The 25,538-nt window shown below is 43.6% G+C and overlaps 1 protein-coding gene and 1 long non-coding RNA gene across 2 annotated transcripts in view; both read right to left on the reverse strand.

Moving 5' to 3' along the window:
* Positions 1-5,900: 5,900 nt before the first annotated feature.
* On the reverse strand, positions 5,901-11,856 carry LOC150040828 (PWWP domain-containing DNA repair factor 3A-like). Its single transcript, XM_090327100.1, has 4 exons — positions 10,066-11,856; positions 9,727-9,843; positions 8,325-8,430; positions 5,901-5,917 (listed from the first exon to the last, which is right to left on the reverse strand). Exons 1-4 carry the CDS (start codon positions 11,854-11,856, stop codon positions 5,901-5,903), a joined length of 2,031 nt encoding a protein of 676 aa, XP_090183226.1.
* Positions 11,857-11,997: 141 nt separating this feature from the next.
* LOC150040829 (uncharacterized) overlaps positions 11,998-25,538 on the reverse strand; it is a 49,649-nt gene continuing 36,108 nt past the window's right edge. The window contains exon 3 of the long non-coding RNA XR_016533811.1: positions 11,998-12,044. This is a non-coding gene — a long non-coding RNA (uncharacterized LOC150040829). The remainder of the gene's footprint in view (positions 12,045-25,538) is intronic.

A 25,538-nucleotide genomic window follows, 5' to 3' on the forward strand; every position in this document is an offset into this window, starting at 1 on the left:
TACCAAATTCATTGTTTTGTCTTTCTCTTTTCTGTCCACTAGTTATGACCATGCTCCCCAGTCAGGTCGAGTATGCAGATCTGGAGGAATCTGGGGGAATAAATGGATTTTCTTTGATCTAAGTAGACACACACATTTGGCATAGACATGTCTTTTTCGCCCTCCATTTTGGCCCTCAATTCAGACAGAGCACCACAGCTTTGCCAGATGATTTTTGATTATGAAATAAATACTAGCTAACACGTCAATTATGTCAGCCATCAAGGTACAGAGATATGAGATGTGGCAGAGATGTGAGCACACAGCAAACAGTGATGCTCTTATTTGATCACAGCACTGAACGACGCCAAAGGGGATTCATTTTTCTTTTACCAAGGAAGCAGACTCTCAACCAGTAACTTCAAAGGGGTATGCTTGAAGATATATGTCAGAGTTGAGATACTAATCGTATTGCTATTTTACTTTTAACGAACTGCTATAGAGTCTGAGTGTTGAAGATATTTTCTACACAGCCTTAGGGAAGATCCTTCTAGAGTCCTATTCTTCAAGAACTTGTCTTTTCCTTTGCCATCTTTCAGGAAGATGAAACTGACTATACTGCATTGCTTATCACTACTCCTAAGGCCAAGAGACATTCTCTTATTGAATCCAGACTGATCACACCACAAAGAGTTTCACCTTGGCTAAAAAATTTATTGACTTCCTGACACAATCACAGGATGGAAGTTCCCTGCACATCTTCTTCCTGGTGAGGTTTCCACATCTGGGAGTTGTGATCTCCTCTATAACTTCCCCTGAGGATGGTTTGCTGTGATGATGAAAGCAGGCTTCCTAATATGTGTCTCCAGACAAGTGGATCTGGACACTCTGGGTGCTAAATTAAATGCAGATTACCAATTCTTGTCCTACATGCTGTATCCGTATCACGGAGTAGACCCTAGGGTTAATTTTTCATGGTGGTATGGATATTTGACCTTTGAGTCTGATGAATGCTAGGGGTCTGTCATAAATAATAGCACCTGGTCATCAGGCCTGATCTATCTTCTTCAAAGATAGTGCTCTATCACTTGAGCCACAGCTTTACTTCTGATTTTGTTCTGGGTGGCTTATTTGAGATAAGATTCTTACAACTGGCCAACAGTGGCTCACACCTATAATCCTAGCTACTCAGGATGTTGAGATCTGAGCATCCTGGATCAATGTAATTCCAGGCAGGAAATCCCCTATGAAACTTTTGCCTCTAATTAACCCCACAAAAACTGGAGGTGCAGCTATGACTCAAAGTAGTAGAGTTCTAGCTTGAGCAAAAAGATCTTGGGCACAGTGCCCATGCCCTGAGATCCAGCTACAAGCCAAAACTACCACCATGACTACCAGCACACACACATCCACCCAGCCATAACACCCCCTTCTCCACCCAAAACATCTCACAAGCTTTCTATCCTAACCAGGCTGGCTTATAACGTTGATCCTCAGACCTTAGCCTCCGGAGTAGCTGGGATTACAGTCATCTGCCTTCTGTGCCTGAATATTTTTTTTCTCTTGAAAATCATCAATCCTTAGCCCAGGCTAGGCTGAGAGTTGGTTATATGACTTGTTATGTCAATAAAGATTGTGTAAGACAGCCACTTTATACCAAGCCATGAAAGTAAGAAATTTGGGCAGTTCCCCACGCCTCTGAGGTACAAAAATATTTGGGTTTCCCACTGTGAGCACCATCACCAGAACAAAGTACATGAAGGTGAGCAAAGACATGGCAGGACAAAAGAAGATACCAAACCCTGGTGCCCATAGCTCACTCATTCAGGAGGCTTAGCTCTGAGAAACATGGTTCAAAGCCAGCCCAGGCACGAAAGCCTTTGAGACTCTCATCTCCAATTATCCACCAGAAAACCAGAAGTGGCACTGCACCTGTAGTGATAGAGCATTAGCCTTGAGCTGAAGAGCCCAGGCCAGGGACAGTGCCCAGGTACACATTGCAAGCCCCATGAATGTAAGTGTTGGGAAATTGAGGGTTCAGAGGCATGGTATACACATATCAAGACGTAGGGAAATTCTATATATTTCTTCCTTGAGGCAGAAAAGAGAAGTTCATAGACCTAGACTAGTACAATCATTTAATAAGGAAAATAATCTTGTACCATAACAAGAATATTTTTGTATTGGAGATTTTTGTCAGTCCTGGTACTTGACCTCAGGACCTGTGCTCTTTTCTTGAGCTTTCTCAAAGATTGTATTCAATCACTTGAGCCACAGGTCCTTTTTGTCCTTTTCTGTGTACATTGTACCAAGGTATAGAACCCAGGGGTTTTTGCATGATTGGAAAGTGCTCTATGACTAGACCACACACCTGACCCTGTGCAGGAGCTTTTGATCCAAAGTATCACCAAATCCTCTTAATAATTGCTATCCCTAGGCTAGACCTTGGGTCTTCATTTTTCCCTGAATTCTCACAGAGACAACAGCCTGACTTGCCTCATTTTAGAGATTCAGAAGAAAAAGAACCGGAGACCAGGAGAGGTTAAGCATCTTGTCCAGTTTATTCATCAGGTGAGCAGCAGATGCAGGACTGAGACTGAGATCTGGCTCCAGAGCTCCCATGGAAGGAGTCAGCTCCAAATAGGCCGAATGTCACCTGTCCAGATGGGCTCCAGTGCTGCCTCCTTTGCTCTCATAGGAGGCTCTCGTGTGCTCTTAAGGCCTCAGAAGAATAAGTCCAGACACTGAGGGGTGGGCCAGTTCTTTTCCCTAGATCATCAAGATTGGAGTCAAATCCGAGTAAATGACTGTAAATGTCTGTATTGTATACAGACATTTAATGCCAACCTCTTACTCTACACTGAGGCTTAGGCAGTTATTGGTACAGAGATGACTTTGGCTATGTCTAATCGGGCATGAGGCACAGTAGAGCAGTACGAAGAGCAATGTAGACATTCTGACCCTGCAGTCTGACATCTGGCAGAGCTGTTGATACCACCATGAACCCAGGAAATACTGTGACCCTAGATTCTTGTGCCCACTACACAGGAGAAGTTTCTAATTTTGCCCCTTTGAATGCTCGTGGCTCTAGGACACGCTGCACTGGCCTTAAGGAAACTAAGACAGAATGATGAGAGATTCAGTAAGGCCACAAATTGGAAGATGCTAAATTGAGATAAAATCAACAAGCCTTGCTTTTCCTTGCTGTCCAGCACAGTTGTCCCAGACAGATTCACCTATCTGAAACACAGCTCTAAAATTTCACCCTTTTACCTCCTGTCTTCCTGTTTCGTGCAATGCTCCCCAAACCCCATCCTTACTTGCCTCACACTGGTGGCCTGGAAATCTCTATCTTAAGAGACTGAAAATTTTGCTGTCCTTAAAACAAGTTTTTCCCATGCTATTCCTTCCCTGAATGCAAATACCTACTTATATTCAGAGTCCCACTCATTCCCCTTCCTCTGGGAGATTCCTGGGATGAACTTTTCACCCAGAGGTATTTTCTCCTCCCCTCTCCAGTGGTGACCCTAAGGGCATGGACTGGCACATATCAGCAGAAGACCCTGGATTCTCAATGGATGAAATGTGATCAGGGCAAATGAGTATTTGTGGCAGGGTAGAGTTTACAGTACATTATGTTCCTCACCTCTCTGAGAGGAGGTGAGTGCAGTGGTGGAGTATGCTGTGGACAAGGCTGCACTCAGGCATAGGAGATACAGCTGTGCAGTTCTCCCCACAACCCTGTGACTTTTATGGCAGCAAGAGAGCAGGAGGTCTAGCAGACAAGTGGGTCTAGCAGTGCCCAAGGTCACACAAATGTCATGAGGCAGAGGTGGGAGGAGCTAGTGTCATCTCAGTTCTGCTCCAGCTGAAATGCTGAACCTGGATCCGGAAGGGGGAAGACCCCCAAATCTTCTCAAACTTGAGAAACCCGAGTCTTCCTAACAGCACTGGAGAGTCTGTGGTGTCTTTGTGCCTCTAATGCAGTTCCAGGTAGAGGCACAAACCCGACCATCCTAAGCAGACTGTGAGGGAGGAGGAAAGGCAGTGTGCTAGCACCCGCAGGCAGTCATGTGCCAGGTGATGGGTTTACTCCTCTGCCAACAACCACACATCAGGTCCTGTCACTGGCAGCCCCAACGCAGTAACCTCATTGCAGGAGTGAAAGGATACTGGCATTTGGGACTCAGAGAAGCTCAGACTCACAGGACCCACAGGGATGATCCTAGAAACATCAGCGTCCCGTTTCCTAGTACTGGTGCTGGTAACCAGGGGCTTTGCTTGATCTAGATTCCAACAGCAAACCAACTGATGATGTGACTTTCTGCAGGAGCCATTGAGCTGGGCTCTGTCCAGCAGGCAAAGGGGAGCACACAGGGAGCCCAGGCTGCTCTCCCATTCCCCTTAGCACCGCCAGCCGTGCAGTTAAATTCCAAAGAGCGAGGCTCCTAGAAACATTGCTAGGCTGAATATTCTACTTCACAGTTGATCTCTGGAAAGAGTTGATATTCCTTAATATTCTAATTCATCACCCCACACACTCCCAGCACAAAGTCCATACGCTCAAACTCACATAGACACCTCCTGGCCTCCATATATTCCATCACACACAGACACTCTGACTTGCACACTTCCACATGCAATGCATGTTCTCATACACATACAACATAAGCACAAGACACAAACATGTTTTCTTCACACGGGCATAAGAAACACTACACAGACCACTTGCACAGAATTACCATTAATGAGCATACAGCCAAAGAGACACTGCTATCCCCCTCACCTCCAAAATGGGACATTACATACCATAAAGTTGTACAGATACTTAAAAAAAGACACATATAGGGCTGGGAGTTTGGCCTAGTGGTAGAATGCTTGTCTAGCATGCACAAAGACCTGGGTTCAATTCCTCGGTACCACATACATAGAAAAAAAAAAGCCAGAAATGGTGCTGAGGCTCAAGTGGTAGAGCTGTAGCCCTGACAAAGCCTGAGTACAATGCTCAGGCCTGAGCTCAAGCTAGGACTGGCAAAAAAGACACATATATAGAATGATACATGACACATTAACCACCATATTCACACGCACAATCACCTAACATAGAACATCTGCTCAAACACACACACACACACACACACACACACACACACACACACACACACACACACACACAGAATATCCTGGTGCATCCCTGGTGCATCCCTGGACACCTGATGGCAGCAAACCAACACATTAGCATCCCTTGAAACATACTATCAAGCATTCCTGCTTCCTGATTTGAAGAGACGTTTCTGTAAACCAACAGGGTAACTGCTTCCCAGTATTTTTCAGCAATGTCCCTGAGGCCTGTAATCTTCTGTCTTCTCCCTCTTCTCCATAACATCCCTGATGATGAATAACTGTACACTCACCCTAATTCCTCATCTTCCCCAGCTGTCACCAGCAACCTCCATCACACCTTGTATGATAATTTCTAGTTTTATGGCTTTGGAGGGCATCCTCCCTAAACTTGCTTGGGTATACCCACTTTCCTCTGCCAAGGACAAGATCAGCTTAGCAGCAGGACAGTAGAGTGGAGTACACAGGACATTTTCCCGAGGCTGGAGGGGGCTCTCCTCACAAAGGCTGGAGCCCTGCAGCTGACCAGCAGACAACTGATTCAAGGATTTTTCGACATTAAGATTTGGCATCTTCTTGGAAATGTGCAGCAAAGTTAATGTCATGTCCATATTGAATGAGCAAGGGTGAGAAAGATGAGAAAAAGTAAGAGCATATGTGTGGAGTAATAGATGTACACATATTCATCTAGGAAATATTTGTAGGTAGAGTATAGAGGAAGCAGGGTGGTGATCACATGGGAAAGGAAAGCTATGCCTTCTTCCAATCTGGGCTTTAGAGTTATTATGTGTCTTGAGGAGTTAAAAAGCAATTATATCTGCAAGAAAGAGCACAAAAAATGGAGGGGTACTTGTAAATGAATCTTGCATTTACCTTTTATATTTGGCTCGAACTGGGGCTTGAACTCAGGGCCTGAGCACTGTCCTTGGAATCTTTCCTTAAGGCTAGAACTCTGCCACTTGAGCCACAGCACCATTTCAGGCTTTTTTTTGTGTATGTGGTACAGAGGAATCAAATCCAGGTTGTTGGGCATTCTAGGTATGCACTCTCCCACTAGACCAAACTCCTGGCTACATTTATTTTGTAGTTGCTGATATAACAGGTGGTAAACTGGTGTTGTTGCCTCTTATTTCTAATGTGGAGATTTTACCACCCAAACAAGATTATGGGAAATGGAATTGCAAAGATATTTGGAGAGAACAAATGGGTGATTGGTTGCACTATTGTAAGGACTGAGAACATGTAGTGGAAGGTCATGCTTCCAAGGTAACAGTAAAAACAAGGGCCAAGTTGAAGGTTTTATAACCAATGGCTTTACTTCTCAGTGTCTCTACTGATAATTTATTTCCTTTTCCATGAAAGCAAACCTAGACAAAATGAATGTCTTAGCTATAAAGGAAAGTATTCCCTAGTTAAAAAGTTTCATTCATAGATATTAACTAGAGCTCACCTAAATGGTGACTGCACTCAGGTTACCCCAAAGATTCCTTCAAAGCTGGGGTGGGATTTTTGCTCTACAGTGATTTTAGCCATGTCATGAGGCCCAGAAGATTCATGGAATAGGCAAGGACCAGAAAAGTGAGGGAAGGTGAAGAGGTTGGTAAAAGTCAGTGGGTAGAAAAGTCAGAGGAGCTCATTGTTCCAAAGACATGAGGGTTGAGACCAAGCTTGGCACTCACTTGATCCAAGATTATGGCTGGTAGTGCACTGAACCAGGGATAGAGGTTTAGAGGATTTTGGAAAAAAGCAAAAGAGTTTTAGGCTGGGCACCCTGGCTCAAGCCTGTAATCCTAGCTACTCAGAAGGCTGAGATCTGAGGATCAAAGTTCAACGCCAGTCCAGGCACAAAAGGACCTGAGACTCTTATCTCCAATTAACCTCCAGAAAATGGGAAATGGAGCTTGGCTCAAGAGTAGGGCAGTAGTCCTGAGGTAAACAGCTCAGGGAAAATGCCCAGGACCAGGGTAGAATGGTAGCCTTGACCTGAAGAGCTCAGGGATAGTGCACAGGCTGAGTACGAGCCACATGACCCCCCCCCCAAAAAAAAGGTTTAGCAAGGCAAAGAGTTGGCACAGGGAAGATTAGACATTGTCTGCAAATTATGTCAGAAACTCCTACATAGAATTCAATGGAGGCTCCAACATCCTTAGATAGCCTAATTTGAGGATAGAGAGACCTCGGAACCCTGTATATATATATATATATATATATATATATATATATATATATATATATATATATATATATATATATATGTTGGTTCAATGTGGCACTTACATCCAACCATGAGCAGAAGACCCTGATGTTTAACCACTGACACAAGGAGCAGGGGATTGAGAATGAGTCTCCTAAGTCCATGAGCTGAGTGTGAGTGATTCTTGGGTATTTCATTTCACACAAGCACACGTTACACAAGGAACAGATGTTCGTTTGAGGTCTAGCACAGGTCACCTTGGCTACTGCACAGGGTAGAAAGACATTTATCATCTCTGGATTTCTGGACCTATGAGTGAGTGAGGGAGGGACACAATGAATGACTTACTGAACACAAGAATGAATGAGATCTTTGGAGTCTACACTTGGCTATAGGAAAGCTGAAGTTGGATGTTATGTACAACTCAGCAACTAGCTTCCACAGAGGAAAAACAAGGCATGCTGACTGAAAGATAAAGCTCTCACAGAGCAAGGACTTATTCTGATCCTCACAACTATTACCAGGGGAAGGAGGACTTCACCTATGACTATACATCCTGGAAGTCACATGTGCACAAATCCACAACAGGAAAAAAGAATGGACATATTTATTAAACACAACACAAAAGTTCGTTACAAACATCAAAACGCTAAATAAAAGTTCATCGTTTCCCAGGTTTGGGTTTTCTGGAGGAGAGTTCATACATTTTGTTTTGTGTGCAGCACTTAAGGATGAGATATAGTTATATTCCCCCATACTGTACAACCAATATTCAGGGTGAAAGTCACTTTGGTTTTGTTGAGAATGCAGACTGTAAGTTTATAAATTGCTCAAGAATTCACACCATCAGCATAGGTCGCCAAATGTCATGAAAATAGCCATATTCCTACAACACTTCCATAATCCCTTGAAACTAGTGAAACTTAGTTTCCACATAGAGCTTTTGAAATAAACTAGCTTTGCTCATATTTTTTCTCTAGAAACCATCATTCACAATAGTTTGCTAACACATGGGCTTCACTTCACATACTTTTAGAGTGTCTGTCCACTCGTATCTGTCCAGGGGCTCCACTGAGTGATATGGAGTGCGTGATGTCCAGGGTAAATTCTGCAGACCCTGACCTTGTGCGGTACTCCTAGTCACCGTGAGAGTTTTCATTTCTGATGGCAGATTAGGCTACATTTCTGCTGTGCAAACTAGAAAGTCAAAACAGAAGTCTTGCATGATTTTAGACAGACAAAAGCCCATTTGCAGGCATTCAGTGTGCCTAACAAGGCACCAGGTGGATGGGCTCCTCAGCAGGCAGTTGGGGCTTCCAGCAGCTGGGCAGCCCCTGAGATCTGGAAGACTCAAAGTGTTACTTATAGGGACAGATGACACTATGGAGGGAAACAAGTCTGCTGTCAGGTCGGTTGAAGGCCTGTGTCCCTGACCACCCTCAGGAAGTCGTTCAATCCTTGAGGAAGGGCCTTCTCACAAATGGCATTTCAAGAGTAGATCGATCAATTGCTCCTGCTTGGGCTGAACTATGGCCTGTGCAGGCTGTAAATTCCCCTTGCCTTAGTAATAGCACAGCAGTAACACAGTAAGTCAGTGTTTTGATGGACTCCAAAGGTGTGTTTTTGAAGGTGGATTGCAAGGTTATCAAGGAAAATAGCTTTGTCCCCTGTTTCAACATTCAGGACTCTTCCCCAAATATATACAGGGAGGACATTAGAGATCCAACTCTTTATGTGTACTTGTCCCTTTGGAAGAAGGAATGATGCCATGGATGTTTCTGTAAAAGTTTACACGAGGTCTCACCATCTTTGCTGCTTAATCTCAGGGAAACAAAAAGATTGCAGTCTATAGAATGAGTAACTTGTGACTAATTTGAGAACCAGAAAGTGAACTAAAGAAAATGCCATGCTAAGAACTATTGGGAAAAAAAAGAAAATTTCATGTTTGTAAATTCTCAATTTATGGAACTTTGGAACAGGTCAAAAAGAGGGTAAATCAACAGAAACCTAAAGAACTATGAAAGGAGAGGGCCCGCCTCTCATGTATATTTGCAGTAATTGTCTGACAGGATCATTCTGAAATATCTCATCTGCTCTTCCTTCTCCTCCTTTTCCCGTTTCTCCTCTTTATCCTTTTCCTCCTCTTTTTTCTCCTCCTCCGTTTCCTCCTCCTTTTCTTCCTCCTCTTTCTCCTCCCCCTTAATCTCCTCCTTTTCCTCCTCATCTTCCTCCTTCTTTTCCTCCTCTTCCTCCTCCTCTTCCTGCTTTTTGTCCTCCTCCTCCTCATTCTCCTTCTCTAACATTGTCTTACTTTTTGCATCTTCCTTCTCCTCCTCTTCCTCCACCTCATCCTCCTCCATCTTCTCCTCTGCCTCCTCCACTTCCTTCACCTGCTCCTTCTCCTTTTCTTCATCCTCTTTCTTTAACATCACCTCTTCAATCTTCTCTTCCTCTTTCTGCCCTACATTCTCTTCAGTCTCCAAATTATCCTGCTGCTCCATCTTCACCTCCACCATCTCTGCCGTCTCCTTATCCTCCTCTATTTCTTTCTGTTCCATTATCTTATCCTTATCTACATCATGAAACTCCTGCCTTTTCAGCTGCTCCTTCTCTTCTTTCTCCTCTTGCTTCTCCCTTTGCTCTTGTTTCTTCTCCTTCCCCAACCTCTCCTCCCCTAATTCTTTCTCTTCTGCTTTTTTGTCCTCCTCTTCCTTCTCCTCCTCCCTTCTTTCCTCCTCCATACTCTCCTCTTTCTGTGTCTCCTTTTCTACTTTCTCCTCTTCCTTCAATTCATTCACCATATCTTTCTTGTCCTCCTCTTCCCTCTCCTCCTCAATCACTTCTTTCCAATTCTTGTCCATGTCCTCCATTTCCTTTTTCTCCTCCTTCTTCTCAGACTTCTCCCACTCATAAATCTTCTGCTCCTCCCCTGTCCCCTCTTTCTTCTCTTTCTCCATCTTTCCATTTACACACCCTGGGAAATTCCCCTTGCCTAGGGTACTTTTTCCATCCTGAAATGTTTTCTCTTCAGAGTCGCCCTGGTTGGGGTACTTTACCACTGGAAAATGAACCTTTTGCTCAGTTTCTTCAAAGGCCTCTGCAACTAGGAAATGACCATTGCTTGACAAGTACTCCAGAAAAGAACCCTTGAAATTTCCTGATGCGACCACTTCTTGATAGTATGTAATCAGCGACAAGCACCAGGCCACACCAAGGCCATAATGTCGGCTGGCTCTCTGCACAAGGAGGTCTTTGGACCTGCACTCCAGGGGCTTTAATTTGCAAAGAGGGACCTGAATGCCTCTCTGTTCAGAGAGCAAGTTGGGCTCAATCAACAGCACCCTGGCTGTGTTTTTTGTTTGGTCCACACTTTGTACCACAGATGGCCAAAATGGATAACCTCTGAGATAAAACCACACCAGCATTCCTGTTTCAATGAGGGGGGCCTTGCTCCTGGGAGCCACACTTTTGCTTTGTGTTTCTTCTCTTTCCTCACCTTCCTTCTTGGTACCAGTGACCTTAGGCTCATTGGATGTCTTAGGAACTTTACATTTCTTTGCTCCTGTGTTAACACCTGCTGGCTGGCACTTCCTTTTTCTATTTGCAGTAGAGACAGCATGGGGAAGCCATGAGTTTGGGGACACAGAGGAGGCCCCAGCCCCTGGCAAGCCTGCCTGGGAGGCACTCTTGGCAGAATCCTCCATGCCCTTTGGGGAGATAGTGATCCTGTGGGGATCACATACTTTGATCCCTTCACCAGCATCCTCACCTTTCTGGCTCTGGTCTTTGAACCTGGTGAGGACCACAACTGGTCGCATATATAGACCTGGAAATTGAGCTTTAGCATATCGACATTTCCAGGAGCTAGGGTGCCCAGAGGACTCGGGGGTTGGGGCTCCCAAGGTTTTCTCACTCTGTGATGGATTAATGGCTCCCTTCATTGTTGGTACTAGGGAGCTCACACTGGAGCTTTCTGATACCTGAGCTTGCATTTCATGTGCAGAAGCAGCAGTGGCTGTGTGTGCCACGGACACGGGGAGGGCATGCTCACTGCCAGCATGGCACATGTGATGGGATGGTAAGCATGCTCTCTTCCCCAGATTAGGCTCAGAATTCAGTTTGCGTTTGGGCGGTTTTTTGCCAGTGCAAGGGCCAGGGCCAGGCTGAGCCCTTGGTGCCTCTGGCTCTGACTGTGGAGACTCCACAGGGGTTCCTTGCCCTGCTAGTTTTCTGCAAGACAGAATCTCCAATGCTACTTTAAGTGCTTCTGTGTGGGCACTAGCCTGGCCTGGTGGGCCAGAGTCCCTGTACAGAGCATCTCCTGGAAACTCATTGGCCCTCAAGCACAATTCTGCTGAGGACACAATGGCTTCAATCCCAGCCTCTGTGAGGGGCCTTACATCAGTGCTTCTTACTTGCACCTTTTCCATAGAGAGGATTTGTACATCTAAGAGTGATCCCTCTCTCCCTTCACTGTGTGTTTGGTTCCCTGCTCTGGACAACACCTTAGCAGGCCACAAGTCCCCTTTCCAATGACAAAGGACATAGTCCTCACTCTCCATTGTGCCTAGAGTTGGGAGCTGATTCAGAGTCGCTCAGTTCCCACTCTTCCTTATGTGTTCCTCATGCAGCCACCTGCAGCCTCCTTGTCCTGAGGTGCATGCAGGGCTGTGGGCTTCTAGGGCTCTCCTCCCACCTGAGGATCCGGGACTAGCTGGCCGTGGGGTCTCACTCAGGATGCACCAGTGCCCTGCAATATAGAAAGGGGACAGCAGAAATGAGTCAGACATTCACTTCGTTCAGTGATAGAGACCCCATCTTCAATGAGTCTGGCATAGAAGAATAGAAGAAAGTAAGAAAATTCTGTCCTACACCAAGGGGATGATTGATGGCAAATACTTTATAGTGTGTGTGGCACTACCATCCCACTGCTTTCGGCCAATTCTAAGTACTGTGTGTTAAGCTATATCGACCTGGGACTTTGGAGTCCTGATAGATGACTTTTATCTCAACACATGTTTTGTGTCCTAAGTCCTCTTTTGCCCCCCCATCGCTGAGCATGTGTTATTTCCTTCTCTTGTACCTAAAGTTCTCCTCTCCTGCACTTCCCACGATGCTTTTGGCCATCTTCCCCACACACAGTTCCTAGCCCTCTGTCCAATGTCACATTCTGAGTTTGACAATGGTAATGTGGTGTTTGGTGAAGGTCACCCTGATGGTTCTAGGGTTGTAAGTGTAGTAGATATGGGTGGGGCACTGACACTTGTCTAGTGGCTACGTGCATATAGTGACTGTTATCTGTTCTCTCATAACAGGACTGCTTGTGTTGTTTATGTTGTGTGTGTAACTGAAACTCAGGGCATCCATTCTGTTCCTCATCCCTTTGGCTCTAGACTAGCACTCGACCACTTTGAGTAACCCATCCACTTTCTGTTCTGTGGCAGTTAATTGGGAGTTTGAGCTAACAAAATTTTCAGTCATAGTCAGCTTTGAATTGTGATCCTTGGGTGTTAGCCACCTAAATTCATAGGATTATAGTGTGAGGCACCAGCATTCAGCCACTACTGCAATTCTTCATAGATTTGGTTGCAAATAAACAGTGTGGTGTAAACATCATGTCTGTACATGCGGTTGAATTCTTAATTAATAATCTGTACTTACCCTGGTCCCATGAATCACAGAAGGTCTGACTCTCTTGGCTCTTAACTCTGCACCTGCTGTTCTTCTAATACTTTGCCTTGCTCTGAGCCTCTAAAGTGCACAAAACTCCAGGGTCCCTGGAGCATCTGCTCCAGAGGACCACAAACTCTGTCCTTTAATAGTAGCTCTGGAAAATCCAAAGCAGATAGGAAATGAAGGCAATTAAGTAAAGATTGGTAGATCACATTCTCTTCCTAAAATTGTTAGTGGCTTTTGAAACTAAACTGAAAGAATTATTCCATCCCTAATTTAGTTTCCCATCTTTATTACCTCAACATACATTCCTCTCAGTGTGCATCATGAAGGAGATTCTCTTCTGTCTCACAACTTTGGGGCCTACCCCACTCCTGACAGCATGTGCCTAGGACATAAAGATTTCTCATGAGCTTGGATACTGTAGTTTGTGTACATGTTACTGTCTCATAATTAAATGGATTTCAATATCTGGGGGGAAAAAGAGAGATGGTAGACTATGACTGAGGAAACAGAGAGCTAGTCCTTAGCACAAAAGTGGCTTAGGGGTAGCTCCTAAGTCCTGAGACCCAGGACCAGATTACAAAAAAAAGAAGAAGAAGAAAGGGGGAAAAAGCAAAAGGAGGAGCATGTGATCTTTGTCTTTTTCTCATGCCCCAGGTCCTCACATATGGCTGAACTATTGCTTTGTAATTTATTTTTATTTTGAGGTACTTTGTGCTATGACATCATGTAACTATGGGTTGTAAAGAGTTCATCTTAGCAGGGAGTTTGGCCTAGTGGTAGAGTGCTTGCCTAGCATGCATGAAGACCCAGGTTTGATTCCTTGGTACCACATATATAGGAAAAAAGCTGGGAATGGTGCTACGGATCCAGTGGTACAGCTCTAGCCTTGAGAAAGCCCACGGACAGTGCTCAGGCCTCAAGTTCATGGGCCAGGACTGGCAAAAAAAAAGTTCATCTGAGTCCTCAGAGGCCAAGCTACAAAGCTACTGCTGGCATTGAATCGCCTTCCAGTGGATGTCATGTGTAATGTCATGAGTAATGCTGAATACTTTTCAATGATCATTACTGAAATCACAAATTAATGCAATAAAGAGCACTTTCTAAAATTATGTATTTGTAAGTTCTTGATTTAACATTTCTGTATGTCCCAGAAAGATTAGTACAATCCATTTCTTGTGGGCATACAATTCCTTTATGGAGTATTTCCTTAAGCCAGTGTTGACATAACATGCACAGTAAAATATTGTTCTCAGAAAATGTGAAACAGCTGGGAATGTGACTTACTGGTAGAATATGTGCCTAACATGCATGAAGCGCTGGATTCCAATCCTCAGTACCATATAGAAAGGGTAAGCCAGAAGTAGTGCTATGGCTCCAGTGGGAGAGCAGGGTTCAAGGCCCAGGGCTGGTAAAAAAATGTGACATATATCTAAACTGAAGTACTGTACTGTAGTAAAATAACTGCTGATGTTCAGCTGTCCTTATTAAGACTTTAGCAACAACAGAATGAGGAGGAAAGGGGGCACAATCAAGGAAATAAAGAGTGTTTGGGGAGGGATGAGTGCAAATGTTGGGGTGGGTGACATTGATCACATCACATTGTATTCTGCTATAACTTCATTTAATTGTGATTCCCTTGCACAACTATGAAAGAGAAATATAATAATAAAAACATGTGAGAAGGTAAAGTTATTCTCACAGAAGACCAGAGAAACCAGGCAAATAGTGCACAGGTGTGACCTGCCTGGTGATACTTGGAGTTTTTGCTTTCCAAATACAAAAAAAATTTCATAAAATCTGTGCTCCACAATTTCCATCTCTATTTTAGTGTCAAGAACGTAAATCAAATTTTGTCCTATTTATTGTATTAGAAAAGAACATATAATCTGGGTTCTGGTGGCTCATTCTTGTAATCTAACCTATTCAGGAGGTTTAGACACTTTCCACACAATCTGGGAAGGGAAGTCTATTAAACAGTTATCTACAATTCACCCCCCAAAATAAACAATACCATGTGATTCAAAGTGGCAATATACTAGCCTTTAGTAAAAAGTTCAATGAAAATCTCAGACCCTGAGATACAGACCCATATACAACCATACTAAAGACAGACACACAGAAAGAGAGAGAGAGAGAGAGAGAGAGAGAGAGAGAGAGAGAGAGAGAGAGAGAGAGAGAGAGAGGCAGACAGACAGACAAACAGAGACAGACAAAGAAGTAAAGGACACCCCAAGCCACCAGGATTAGGGCAGCGTTGATCCCTGGGTCTTTCCGTCCTCAGATCAAAAAGAGGACCTGTCCTTGTTCAGCATGTATCAATGTCAATTCTTCTGCCTGCCTAGTGGCAGGGTGCCTGTCCTCTCCCTCCTCTAAAGCAAAGCTTTGCATTTCTCCTTGTCCCCTTGAGACCCAGTGAAGATGTGTAGCCACACTAACCAATGGATGTACTAAGAAATACAGAGCCACTCCAGCCACATGCAGGGGGAAATGAAACATGAGTACTATTTTGCACACTCAGTCCAGGACACAGCCCAATGCACATCATGGAATCTCCTGCAACATCTCAGGATTCCTAAGTGTCTCCTCATCATGCCTTGCCTTGTTTGGAATGTAATGCATGCTGGCCTCAAATGTGTGATTCTTCTGCATCAACCTCTCAGCAGCTGGAATTAATGCCATGAGCCATTATATGTGTATTACCTCTTTCCAAATTAATATATATTAATATATATATATATATATATATATATATATAGCACTGCAACCTCTCAGTCATGCCTTTAGAAGTGATTCTGCCCTGTGCAGTTTTCATTGTAGAATGTTGCCCTTAATATTGCCTCTATATTGGCAAGCAAGAGAGCTAGGTGAGCCAAAGTTAAACTGTGAGTGGAAAACTTGAAGAGTTTCCACCCCCGGACCACTGCCCACTCAGTGTCCACTTCACCCTCACAGAACCTGAGGACCTTCTGACTGGAACCAGCCCTTCTCTGGCAGCCTTTGCAGCCCCCTATCAGCCGCAACCCTAAACGGTGAGTAGTGATATTGCCGGTCAGTGTGGACTCTTCATCCACTGCTGAAAACTAAAATGCCATTTAGTCAACTGTCCCCACATGCCCGTGTTGTCCCCTCTCACAATGGAGTGTCAAAGAACCCAGGATGCCTCTGGGACCCTCCTGATCGACCAGGAACAGCTGTACCTACAGGATGGCCCGAGGTCCTGGACTTCCTGGACCTGGATCCACGACGCTCAGGAGCAGCCCTCCTAAGCAGCTTGCTGGCAGCCAGTACCCGACAGCCGGTACCAGAAAGCCTGAACCGTGCAGTCTATCAGCCGGTCCACAACTGCCTGGGTAACCACGGAATTCCAGCCTGGGCGTTCCTCTCTGATTGGACAGATTTGTACACAAACAGCTGTCATGTCTAGGAGGCCTCGAGCTGCTGTGCAGGGATTGGCTGGTCCATGCGGCCCAGGTGCTTCCTCATTGGCCAATATTGTAAACATAGTGAGGCCAACCTCCTATACTGGCTACACACACACACACACACACACACACACACACACACACACATACATATGTATATATATACATATATATACATATATATATGTGTGTATATATACATATATATGTAATAGATAGATAGATAGATAGATAGATAGATAGATAGATAGATAGATAGATAGATAGATAGATGGACGGATGTAGTGGGAGGCTTGGGACTGCGCTCCAGGGTGATTTTCTAGCCTTGTTTACATGGGGAACCCCAGTTCCAAACCCTGGCTGTACCATTCTAGGTAATAGATGGTCCAAGCCGGGATGGCACCTCACTGAATGGCCTGGAATGTACACAGGAGGACCAGCCATCTGGGTCTGACTAAACAATATGTGCTATGCTAAGCCCATGGATCAAGGACGCCTCACTGATATTCCCGGACAGTATCTTATTTCAAATCCATGCTCCTTGGCCTGGAAACATTATACTGGGTAATACTGGTTTACACAGGGGGAGGGTGCTTAGATTGTTGGCTGTCTGTGGTCTTGGCAACTAGGCTCTCATTGAGCTGATTTGTAAAGGGGCCTGGCTGCATTTGACCCCATGAAACCTCAAATCTGTTGTAAGACAAATGCTTAAAAGAATACAGTTGAAATCAGACAACAAAATTGTTACACATAAAGAGAAGATGCAGAGAAAATTGGTAATGCTCAAAATTTTTCCATAAGACTTCAGTGCTTATTTGTGAAACCAGACAATCAGACCTAGATTGTATCTTCTGTCTATCAAGGGCAACAGAAAAAAAAATCCTGCAAAAGCTAGTCAAGAAAGAGGAGAAATCTGAATAACAGTAGGCACAATGACTATGTGCATGTTATCATAGAAAATAACACTTATCAAAATGAACTTGTGGGAATGAAAACAAGAGGTTTGTTCCGTTCGGTGTTTTTGTTTCCTTCCCCTTTTCTGTTTGTTTCCTTAGAGTCCATTGTGAATGTACTGGGAAGTATAGAAATAGAAAAATTGGGAACAAATGCAGCAGTGGTACTCACTGATCACTATGCTGAAAATCAGGTAATCCACCTATGGTTTGAAATGGGAGGGATAAAAGTGGGAGAAAGCAAGGGAAGGGGTGATATTGTCTAAAAATAAATGTACTCTTACCTGACTAATGTAACTCTATCCTCTTTGTGCATTACCTTTAAAATAACTACAAAATATTTTAAGACTAAGAAATAAGAATGTGATACTTATACTTCCATCAGAAAGAATGACATCGCCTCATTTGTAAGGAAATGGAAAAACTTGAGAAAAGAATTATATTAAGTGAAGTAAGCCAGACCCAAAAGGACATAGGCTCAATGGTTTCCCTCATTTGTAATAATTAGTATACATCTCGGACTCTCCTAGCAGAGGATTAGAATCCCTCAAAATCTAGGTACATAAGGTCATATAGGATGAAACTAAATGAAAGGAACTCTAGGATATGGAGCTTTATCTTGTGTGATTGTTGTTCTTAATGTACTATATTCTCTTCTTTTTTCTTCCCTTTATGGTTAATCTCATATGGTTACTGTATCTGATTTTGTTAACTGCTATATTGTATATACGCTTACTTGTTTTTTTTTTAAATAGGAAAGGGAAGGGGGAGAACAAGATGATTGGGAGGGAGTGGGGGGAGGGAAATGCAAAAAAAAAACCATGAGAAGGAGTATCAATGTGTGAGAAGTACCTATTATCTGGTGAATGTAACTGTAACCCCTCTATACATTATCCCGATCAAAAAAAATTTAAAAAAGAAAAAACAAAGGAGGAGAAGCAATATAATAATGCTGAAACCTTTGTATAACTAATGTAATAATAAAAGTACTGTAAAAATATAATAAGGCAAATATCGTTAGCTGAGAGCAACAAATTGGAGCACTAAGATCTGCATCACTTGCATTCCTAGAGAGAAAATGAGTTTATTCATTCCCTATCTTCTTCAATTCCCATTCAGTCTTTTACTGACAATACCCCCCACACCCTAATTCACTCACTCATTTCTTTTCTTTTTTTTTTTTTTTTTGCCTGTCCTTGGATTGGGGCTCAGGACTTGAGCACTGTCCTTGGACTTTCTCAAGGTTAGAGCTCTACTACTTGAGCCTCAGCACCAATTTCCAGCTTTTTTTCTATGTATGTGGTACCAAGGAATTGAACCCAGGTCTTGTGCATGCTAGGCAAGCACTCTTTCACTTGGCCAAACTCCCGGCCCACACTCATTCATTTCTTTCATCACACTTTTTAAATTTTTTTACTCCAGTCCTGCAGCTGGAAGTCAGGGCCAGAGCACTGTCCTTGGGATTTCCTCAAGGCTAGTGGTTACCACTTGAGCCACAGCACCACTTCCAGCATTTTCCTGTGTTTGTAGTACTGAGGAATCAAACTTGGGTTTTCATGCATGCTAGGCAAGCACTCTACCAATAGGCCAAACCCTGGCCCATTCATTATGCACTTAATCATCATTCACTGAGTTGTGAGACTTACTTCCTTCCTTCCTTCCTTCCTTCCTTCCTTCCTTCCTTTCTTCTCTCCTTCTTTTCTTTTGCCATTCACTTGAAGCAAGCAAATAGTTTGCGAACAGTCCTTATAAAGTATCTGTAAGGCCACAATACACAATTCCCCCCCCCCCGCCGCCCCCAGGGGAACAACCATGGTCTTTCCTAACTCTACTCATAAGCACCCATTATGAGATAAATTTGTTTCTTGAGCAAAGGAAAATATCCTAAAATGCATCATATGCAATGCTGCACTGACCTAACTATGATATCTGGTGCATACAATGCCAGCATTGTCCATGTGACCAGGGAACCCTCCCTCACCTCTGTGTGGCCCCCACCTTATCCCAGCGCCCCCTCAGTTTTGTACTGAGCTGAGCCAGAGACTAATCTAAGGCAACCTCAGCACGTCAATGACTTCCTCCATCTCCTAAGCTTTGTCTGCAGCTCCACAACCTGGAAATGTAGGCAATCACTAGCATAGAAATGGGGCCTTGAAATAAACTTCCAGTTCCTACCTGGAGGAAAGTTTGCATTACCTATGGAAACTGATCAGAGAATTAGCCCACAGGATTGAGAGCTGACATGATATGAGAGGGCTTACTTGAAAATAGCACAGCCCACCCAGAGTGTCCCTCTCAGAGATCCACCTGACTGATGAATGATCAACAAACAAGGAACCACAATTCAGTTTCCTTCCTGCTTTCTTAGCCTTCTTCTCTCTGATATCTCCTTCTGGTTACTCATGAAAGTCTCAGGCCTGGACAGAGACTGCAGAGGGGGTCAGACAGGAGCACTGAACCAGAGTCTGTGAAGATCATCCTGTCTATCTTGTCTACAACTCAGTCCAGATAAAAGCTGAGACACTGTGCAACCCCTGACCTCCAGATAAATCTTCCCAATGAAGCCTCTAATGCATTTTCTATAAATCACAGACAAGTGACTCTCACAGCCTCACAGCTTTTCAAGTTTTCCACTCACAGTTTAACTTTGGCTCACCTAGCTCTCTTGCTTGCCAATATAGAGGCAATATTAAGGGCAACATTCTACAATGAAAACTGCACAGGGCAGAATCACTTCTAAAGGCATGACTGAGAGGTTGCAGTGCTATATATATATATATATATTAATATATATTAATTTGGAAAGAGGTAATACACATATAATGGCTCATGGAATTAATTCCAGCTGCTGAGAGGTTGATGCAGAAGAATCACACATTTGAGGCCAGCATGCATTACATAATAAGACTCAAGTTGGAAATGACCCAGAGGCTCCTGTGCTGCACCCTGAGTCCAGGGCACCGCCCACTGCACATTGTGGATGCCCCACAACTTCTCAGGTTTACCTGCCCACTGCCCAGCCAGTACCGATGTGACCTCAGAGACTGGGAAGTCCTAAAAACTGGAACCAGCTCTCCTCTGGCAGTCTTCAAGTTCTCCAACCAGCCCCAAACCTAAGCTTTAGGCAGTGCTATTGTATCACAGGCCAATGTGGACCCTTCCACTAACTCACTTCTCACCACTGAAGTGCCAATTATCCACACGGACCCGCCATCCCCACACTGTCCCCTTCCCCAGTGCAGTGTCACAGAACCCAGGATACACCCAGGATAGTTTTCAGTTAAAAGTTCCATGACACAGCTCAGACCCTGAGCTCCAGTGCCATACACAACTACAAAAAGAAAAGAAAAGGACACCCATGCCACCAGGAGTAGAGCAGCATGGATGCCTGGGTCTTTCCTCCCTCACATATGAATGAGGGTCTCTCCTTGCCCAGCAGGCATCAAGGTCAATCTTTCTGCCTGCCTAGTGACAGGGTGCTTGTCCTCTCCCTCCTCTGGAGCAAAGCTTTGCATTGCTCCTTGTCTCCTTGAGACCCAGTGCAGACGTGTAGACAAACCAACCAAAGGAGGGGAAATGACACATGGGTACTGTTCCGCACACTCAGTCCAGGGGCATGGCTCACTGCACGTCCTGGAACCCCCTGGAACACCTCAGGGTTCCTAAGTGTCTCTTGTCCATGGTCTGCCTTGTCTGGAAGAACACTGCCCACTCAGTGCCCACTTCACCCTCACAGAACCTGAGGACCTTCTGACTGGAACCAGCACTTCTCCGGCAGCCTTCATGGCCCCTTATAAGTCCCAACCCTAAACAGTGAGCCGTGCTATTGTCTCTTATGCTAGTATGGACCCTTCTATTCATTCACTGCTGAACACTAAAGTGCCGTTTAGTCAACTGTCCCCACATGCCCGTGTTGTCCCCTCCCACAATGCAGTGTGAGACAACCCAGGGCGCCTCTGGGACGCACCTGATCGACCAGGAACCGCTGTACCTACAGGATGGCCCGAGGTCCTGGACTTCCTGGACCTGGATCCACGACGCTCAGGAGCAGCCCTCCTAAGAAGCTTGCTGGCAGCCAGTACCCGACAGACCGTACCAGAAAGCCTGAACCGTGCAGTCTATCAGCCGGGCCACAACTGCCTGGGTAACCACGGAATTCCAGCCTGGGCGTTCCTCTCTGATTGGACAGATTTGTACACAAACAGCTGTCACTTCTAGGAGGCCTCGAGCTGCTGTGCAGGGATTGGCTGGTCCATGCGGCCCAGGCACTCGGTCATTGGCTAATCTTATAAACATAGTGAATCCATCCTCGTGGCCTGACGATATATACAACTCTGGTACTGGAAGGTCCAGAGGTCGAGGCTGGGTCTCATGCGCAGGCTTTAGCCAGCCCTGTTCCTATGCAGCAGGGCAAACTCAAAGCCTGGCGATACCATCCTGGGTCATAACTGGCTCACCATATGGGAAGAGGTCTGGCTGATAATGCTTAAAATCTCCAGAAAAGGGCACTCCTTATTTGTAAAACTAGATAATCAGACCTAGACTGTACTTTTTGTCTATAAGGGGAACAAGAGAAAAAAAATCCTGAAAAAGAAAGTCAGGGAAAGAGGAAAAACCCTTCCTGTCTTGTTCGTATTTTAAAATCAAGCTACTTGCATTTGAAATACTATATTGGGTAATAGTGGTTAACATGGGGGGGTGGGGGCACGATTAGGTTGTCTGTTTTTATTGGCAATTAGGTTGTCATTGAGCTGAGATTGCAAAGGGACTTAGATGTGTTTGACCAGATAAACACTGGAAAATGCCTTGCAGGGCAAGTACTTCAAAGAATCCAATGAAAATCAAGCAATACTGCAGATATTACTAAAGCAAAGATGTAGGTAAAACTAATAATGCTTAAAAATTCCAAGAAATTGCCACTCCTTATTTGTGAAACTAGACAATCACACCTAGACTGTACTTTTAGTCTACAAGGGGAACAGAAAAAAGAGTCAACCAAAGAGGAGACACCTGAGCAGTAGAAGGCACAATGACTATGGGTATCTGATCATATTCAGTGTTATTCCTCTAAATGAACTCTTGGAAATGAAAACAATTGGTTTTCCCTTCTTGCTGCTTTCTGGGTTTGTTTTGGTTTGGGTTTTGGGTTTCTTTTTTTTTTCATTCCCCCCCCCCCCGTTTGTTCCCTTATTAGGCGTTGTGAGAGTGATTGGTGGTGCAGAACTGGAGGGTAAAATGAACACATACTGCAGTGTTACTCACTGGACACTGTGCTGAAAATGAACTTTTGAAATGGGTTGGAAAATGTGTGAGAGACCAAGGGACAAGTGTCAAAAAAGAAATGTACTCATTGCCGGACTCATGTGACTCTAACCCCTCTGTACATTAACTTAATACTAACTATAAAATATGTTTTAAAAGACTGAGTAATAAGAAAGAGAATGAGGAGAATAATGAAGACCCCATTGTATAACCAATGTTAATAAGAAAAAATAATAAAACTATGATAAGGCAAAAAGACATAAGCTGAGAGCCAAAAATTCAGTGCGATGGCCTGAAGTTTGGCCTCGTGGTAGAGTGCTTGCCTAGCATGCACGAAGACCTGGGTTCAATTTCTTGGTACCACATACTTAGAAAAAGCCAGAAGTAGTGCTGAGGCTCAAGTGGTAGAGTTCTAGCCTTGAGAAAAATGCAAGGACAGTCCTCTGTCCCTGAGCTTAAGCCCAGGACTGGCAAAAAAAAATCCAGTGCTAAAGAAGATAGATCTGCAAAAATTTGCATCTCTAAAAAACAAGTCCTCAAAGAAACAACTATCCTATTAAGAGGTGTGCTAAAGACTTAAACAGAGACTTCTCTGAAGAGGAAGCAAGAATGATCACAAACAGGAAAACATGCTCAACATTTCTGGCCATAAAGGAAATGCAAATCAAAATAACTTTGTGAGTTCACTGCACCCCAGTTGATAATGGCCATTATCAAGAAATCTAATAACAACAGATGCTGGCGGGGTTGTGGCCAGGAGGGATGGCTACTACACTGTTGGTGGGACCGTAAACTCGTTCAACCACTCTGTAAAGTGGTATGGCATTTCTTCAAAAGACTAAATAAACATAGAGCTCCCCCATGACCCAGCAATCCCACACCCGTGCATTTACTCAATTGTCCATAAACCAGGACATACTAGAGCTACTAGCACAACCATGAGCATTGCAATATTATTTACCATAGCTAAGATATGAAACCAACCCAGATGCCCTCAGTAGATGAATAGATCAAGAAGATGTGGTATTTATACACAATGGAATTCTATGCTTCCATCAGAAACAATGACATTTCTCCATTCATAAGGAAATGGAAAAATTTGGGGAAAAAATCATATCAAGTAAGCCAGACCCAAAGAAACATAGGCTTTATGGTTTCCCTAGTCTGTAATAATCAGTACACATCTAGGATTCTCCTAACGAAGTATCAAAATAGCTCAAAAGCTGTGTGTATCTGGCCATATAGGATGTGGCTAAGCGATATGAACTCCAAGGATATGGAAACAAGAGGTTTATCATTGTGATTGTTGTTCTTAATGTACTATGTGTAGTTATTTCTTTTCTCTCTCTCTATTTTCTCCTTATGGTTTACCTCATGTGATTACTGTATCTGACTTTGATATCTGGTATGTTGTAAATACATTTATTTGTTTAATTGAAATAGGGACGAGAAGGAGAAAATCAAGAAGATTGGGAGGGGTGGGGGAAGGGAAACTGGGATAAAAACATGGGAAGGGGTATCATTGTTCAAGAAGTAATGTGCCCACTACCTGACGAATGTAACTGTGACTTCTCTATATATCAACAAGACAAAAAATACAATAATAAAAAAGAAAAATTCAGAAATTTTAAAATGAAAAAAGAAGAGCTGCGTCACCAGCCTTCTGCATCAAAATTCACTTTATTCATTCCCTAACTCATTCATTCCTCATTTTAGTTTTTCACTCATAATACTCTCCACTCTCTCATTCACTTATTCAATCAGCACACTCCAATTCATTCACACATGGGCTCAAAATTCACATTCTTTCCTTCCTTAGTTCATTCATTCGTTTATTCTCTCTTTAATTTGAATCAAGCAGATCCCCAGGGACAATCTTTATTAAAAAAAAAAAGCTAAAAAAAACTGTAAAAGCAGTATGGCAGTTCCTGTTACAGTATTTCACGCTGTTATCTGATATATTGAATTTATTTGTATTTGGTTATTTGAAATTTGATAGGGAAGGGGGGAAAACCAAGACAGAGGGGGGGTGGGTAGGGGGGAGGGTAATGGGTACCAAGACATGTGAAAGTGTATCAATGTATGTGAATTAATGCACCTTCTATCTGGCAAATATCATGTAACCCTTTTATTAATTACAGTAAAAAATATTTAAAAAAAGACTAAACATAGAGCTCCCCTATGACCCAACAATTCCACTACTTGGCATTTACCCAACCGTCCAGAAACAAGGACATACTAAATCCACTAGCACAACAATGTTCATTGCAGCACTATTTACCACAGCAAAGTTGTGGAACCAACCCAGATGCCCCTCAGTTGATGAGTGGATCAACAACATGTGGTATTTATACACAATGAAATTCTATGCTGCTGTCAGAAAGAACAACATCGCCCCATTTGTAAGGAAATGGAGTCTTAGAAAAAATCGTATCAAGTGAAGTAAGCCAGACTCAAAGGAACATAGGCTCAATGGTTTCCCTCATTTGTCATAATCAGTAGAAACCTTGGGCTCTCCTAGCAGAGATTTGCAATAGAGCAAAATCTTGATTCATAAGGCCATGTAGTATGAAGCTAAATGAAAGGACCTGTAGGATATGGAAACAAAAGCCATATAATGAGTGATTGTCATCCTCAATGTACTATGTTATCTCTCATCTCTTTTGCTGTCCCTTGGTTATCTCATATTGTTGCAGTATTTCACCTTGTTATCTGATATATTGGATATATGCGTATTTGGTTATTTGAAATCAGATAGGGAAGGGGGAAAACAAAATGAGGGGCGAGGGTGGGGAGAGGGAAATGGAGGCCAAGACATGAGAAAGGGTATCAATGTTTGTGAAGTAATGCACCTTCTATCTGGTGAATATAATGTAACGCTTCTATTAATTACCATAAAAATATATGGGAAAAAAACTGTAAGGCCAC

Source organism: Megascapheus bottae, chromosome X, assembly GCF_031878675.1.
Source record: "Megascapheus bottae isolate mThoBot1 chromosome X, mThoBot2.hap1, whole genome shotgun sequence".
Classification (NCBI taxonomy): Eukaryota; Metazoa; Chordata; class Mammalia; order Rodentia; family Geomyidae; genus Megascapheus; species Megascapheus bottae.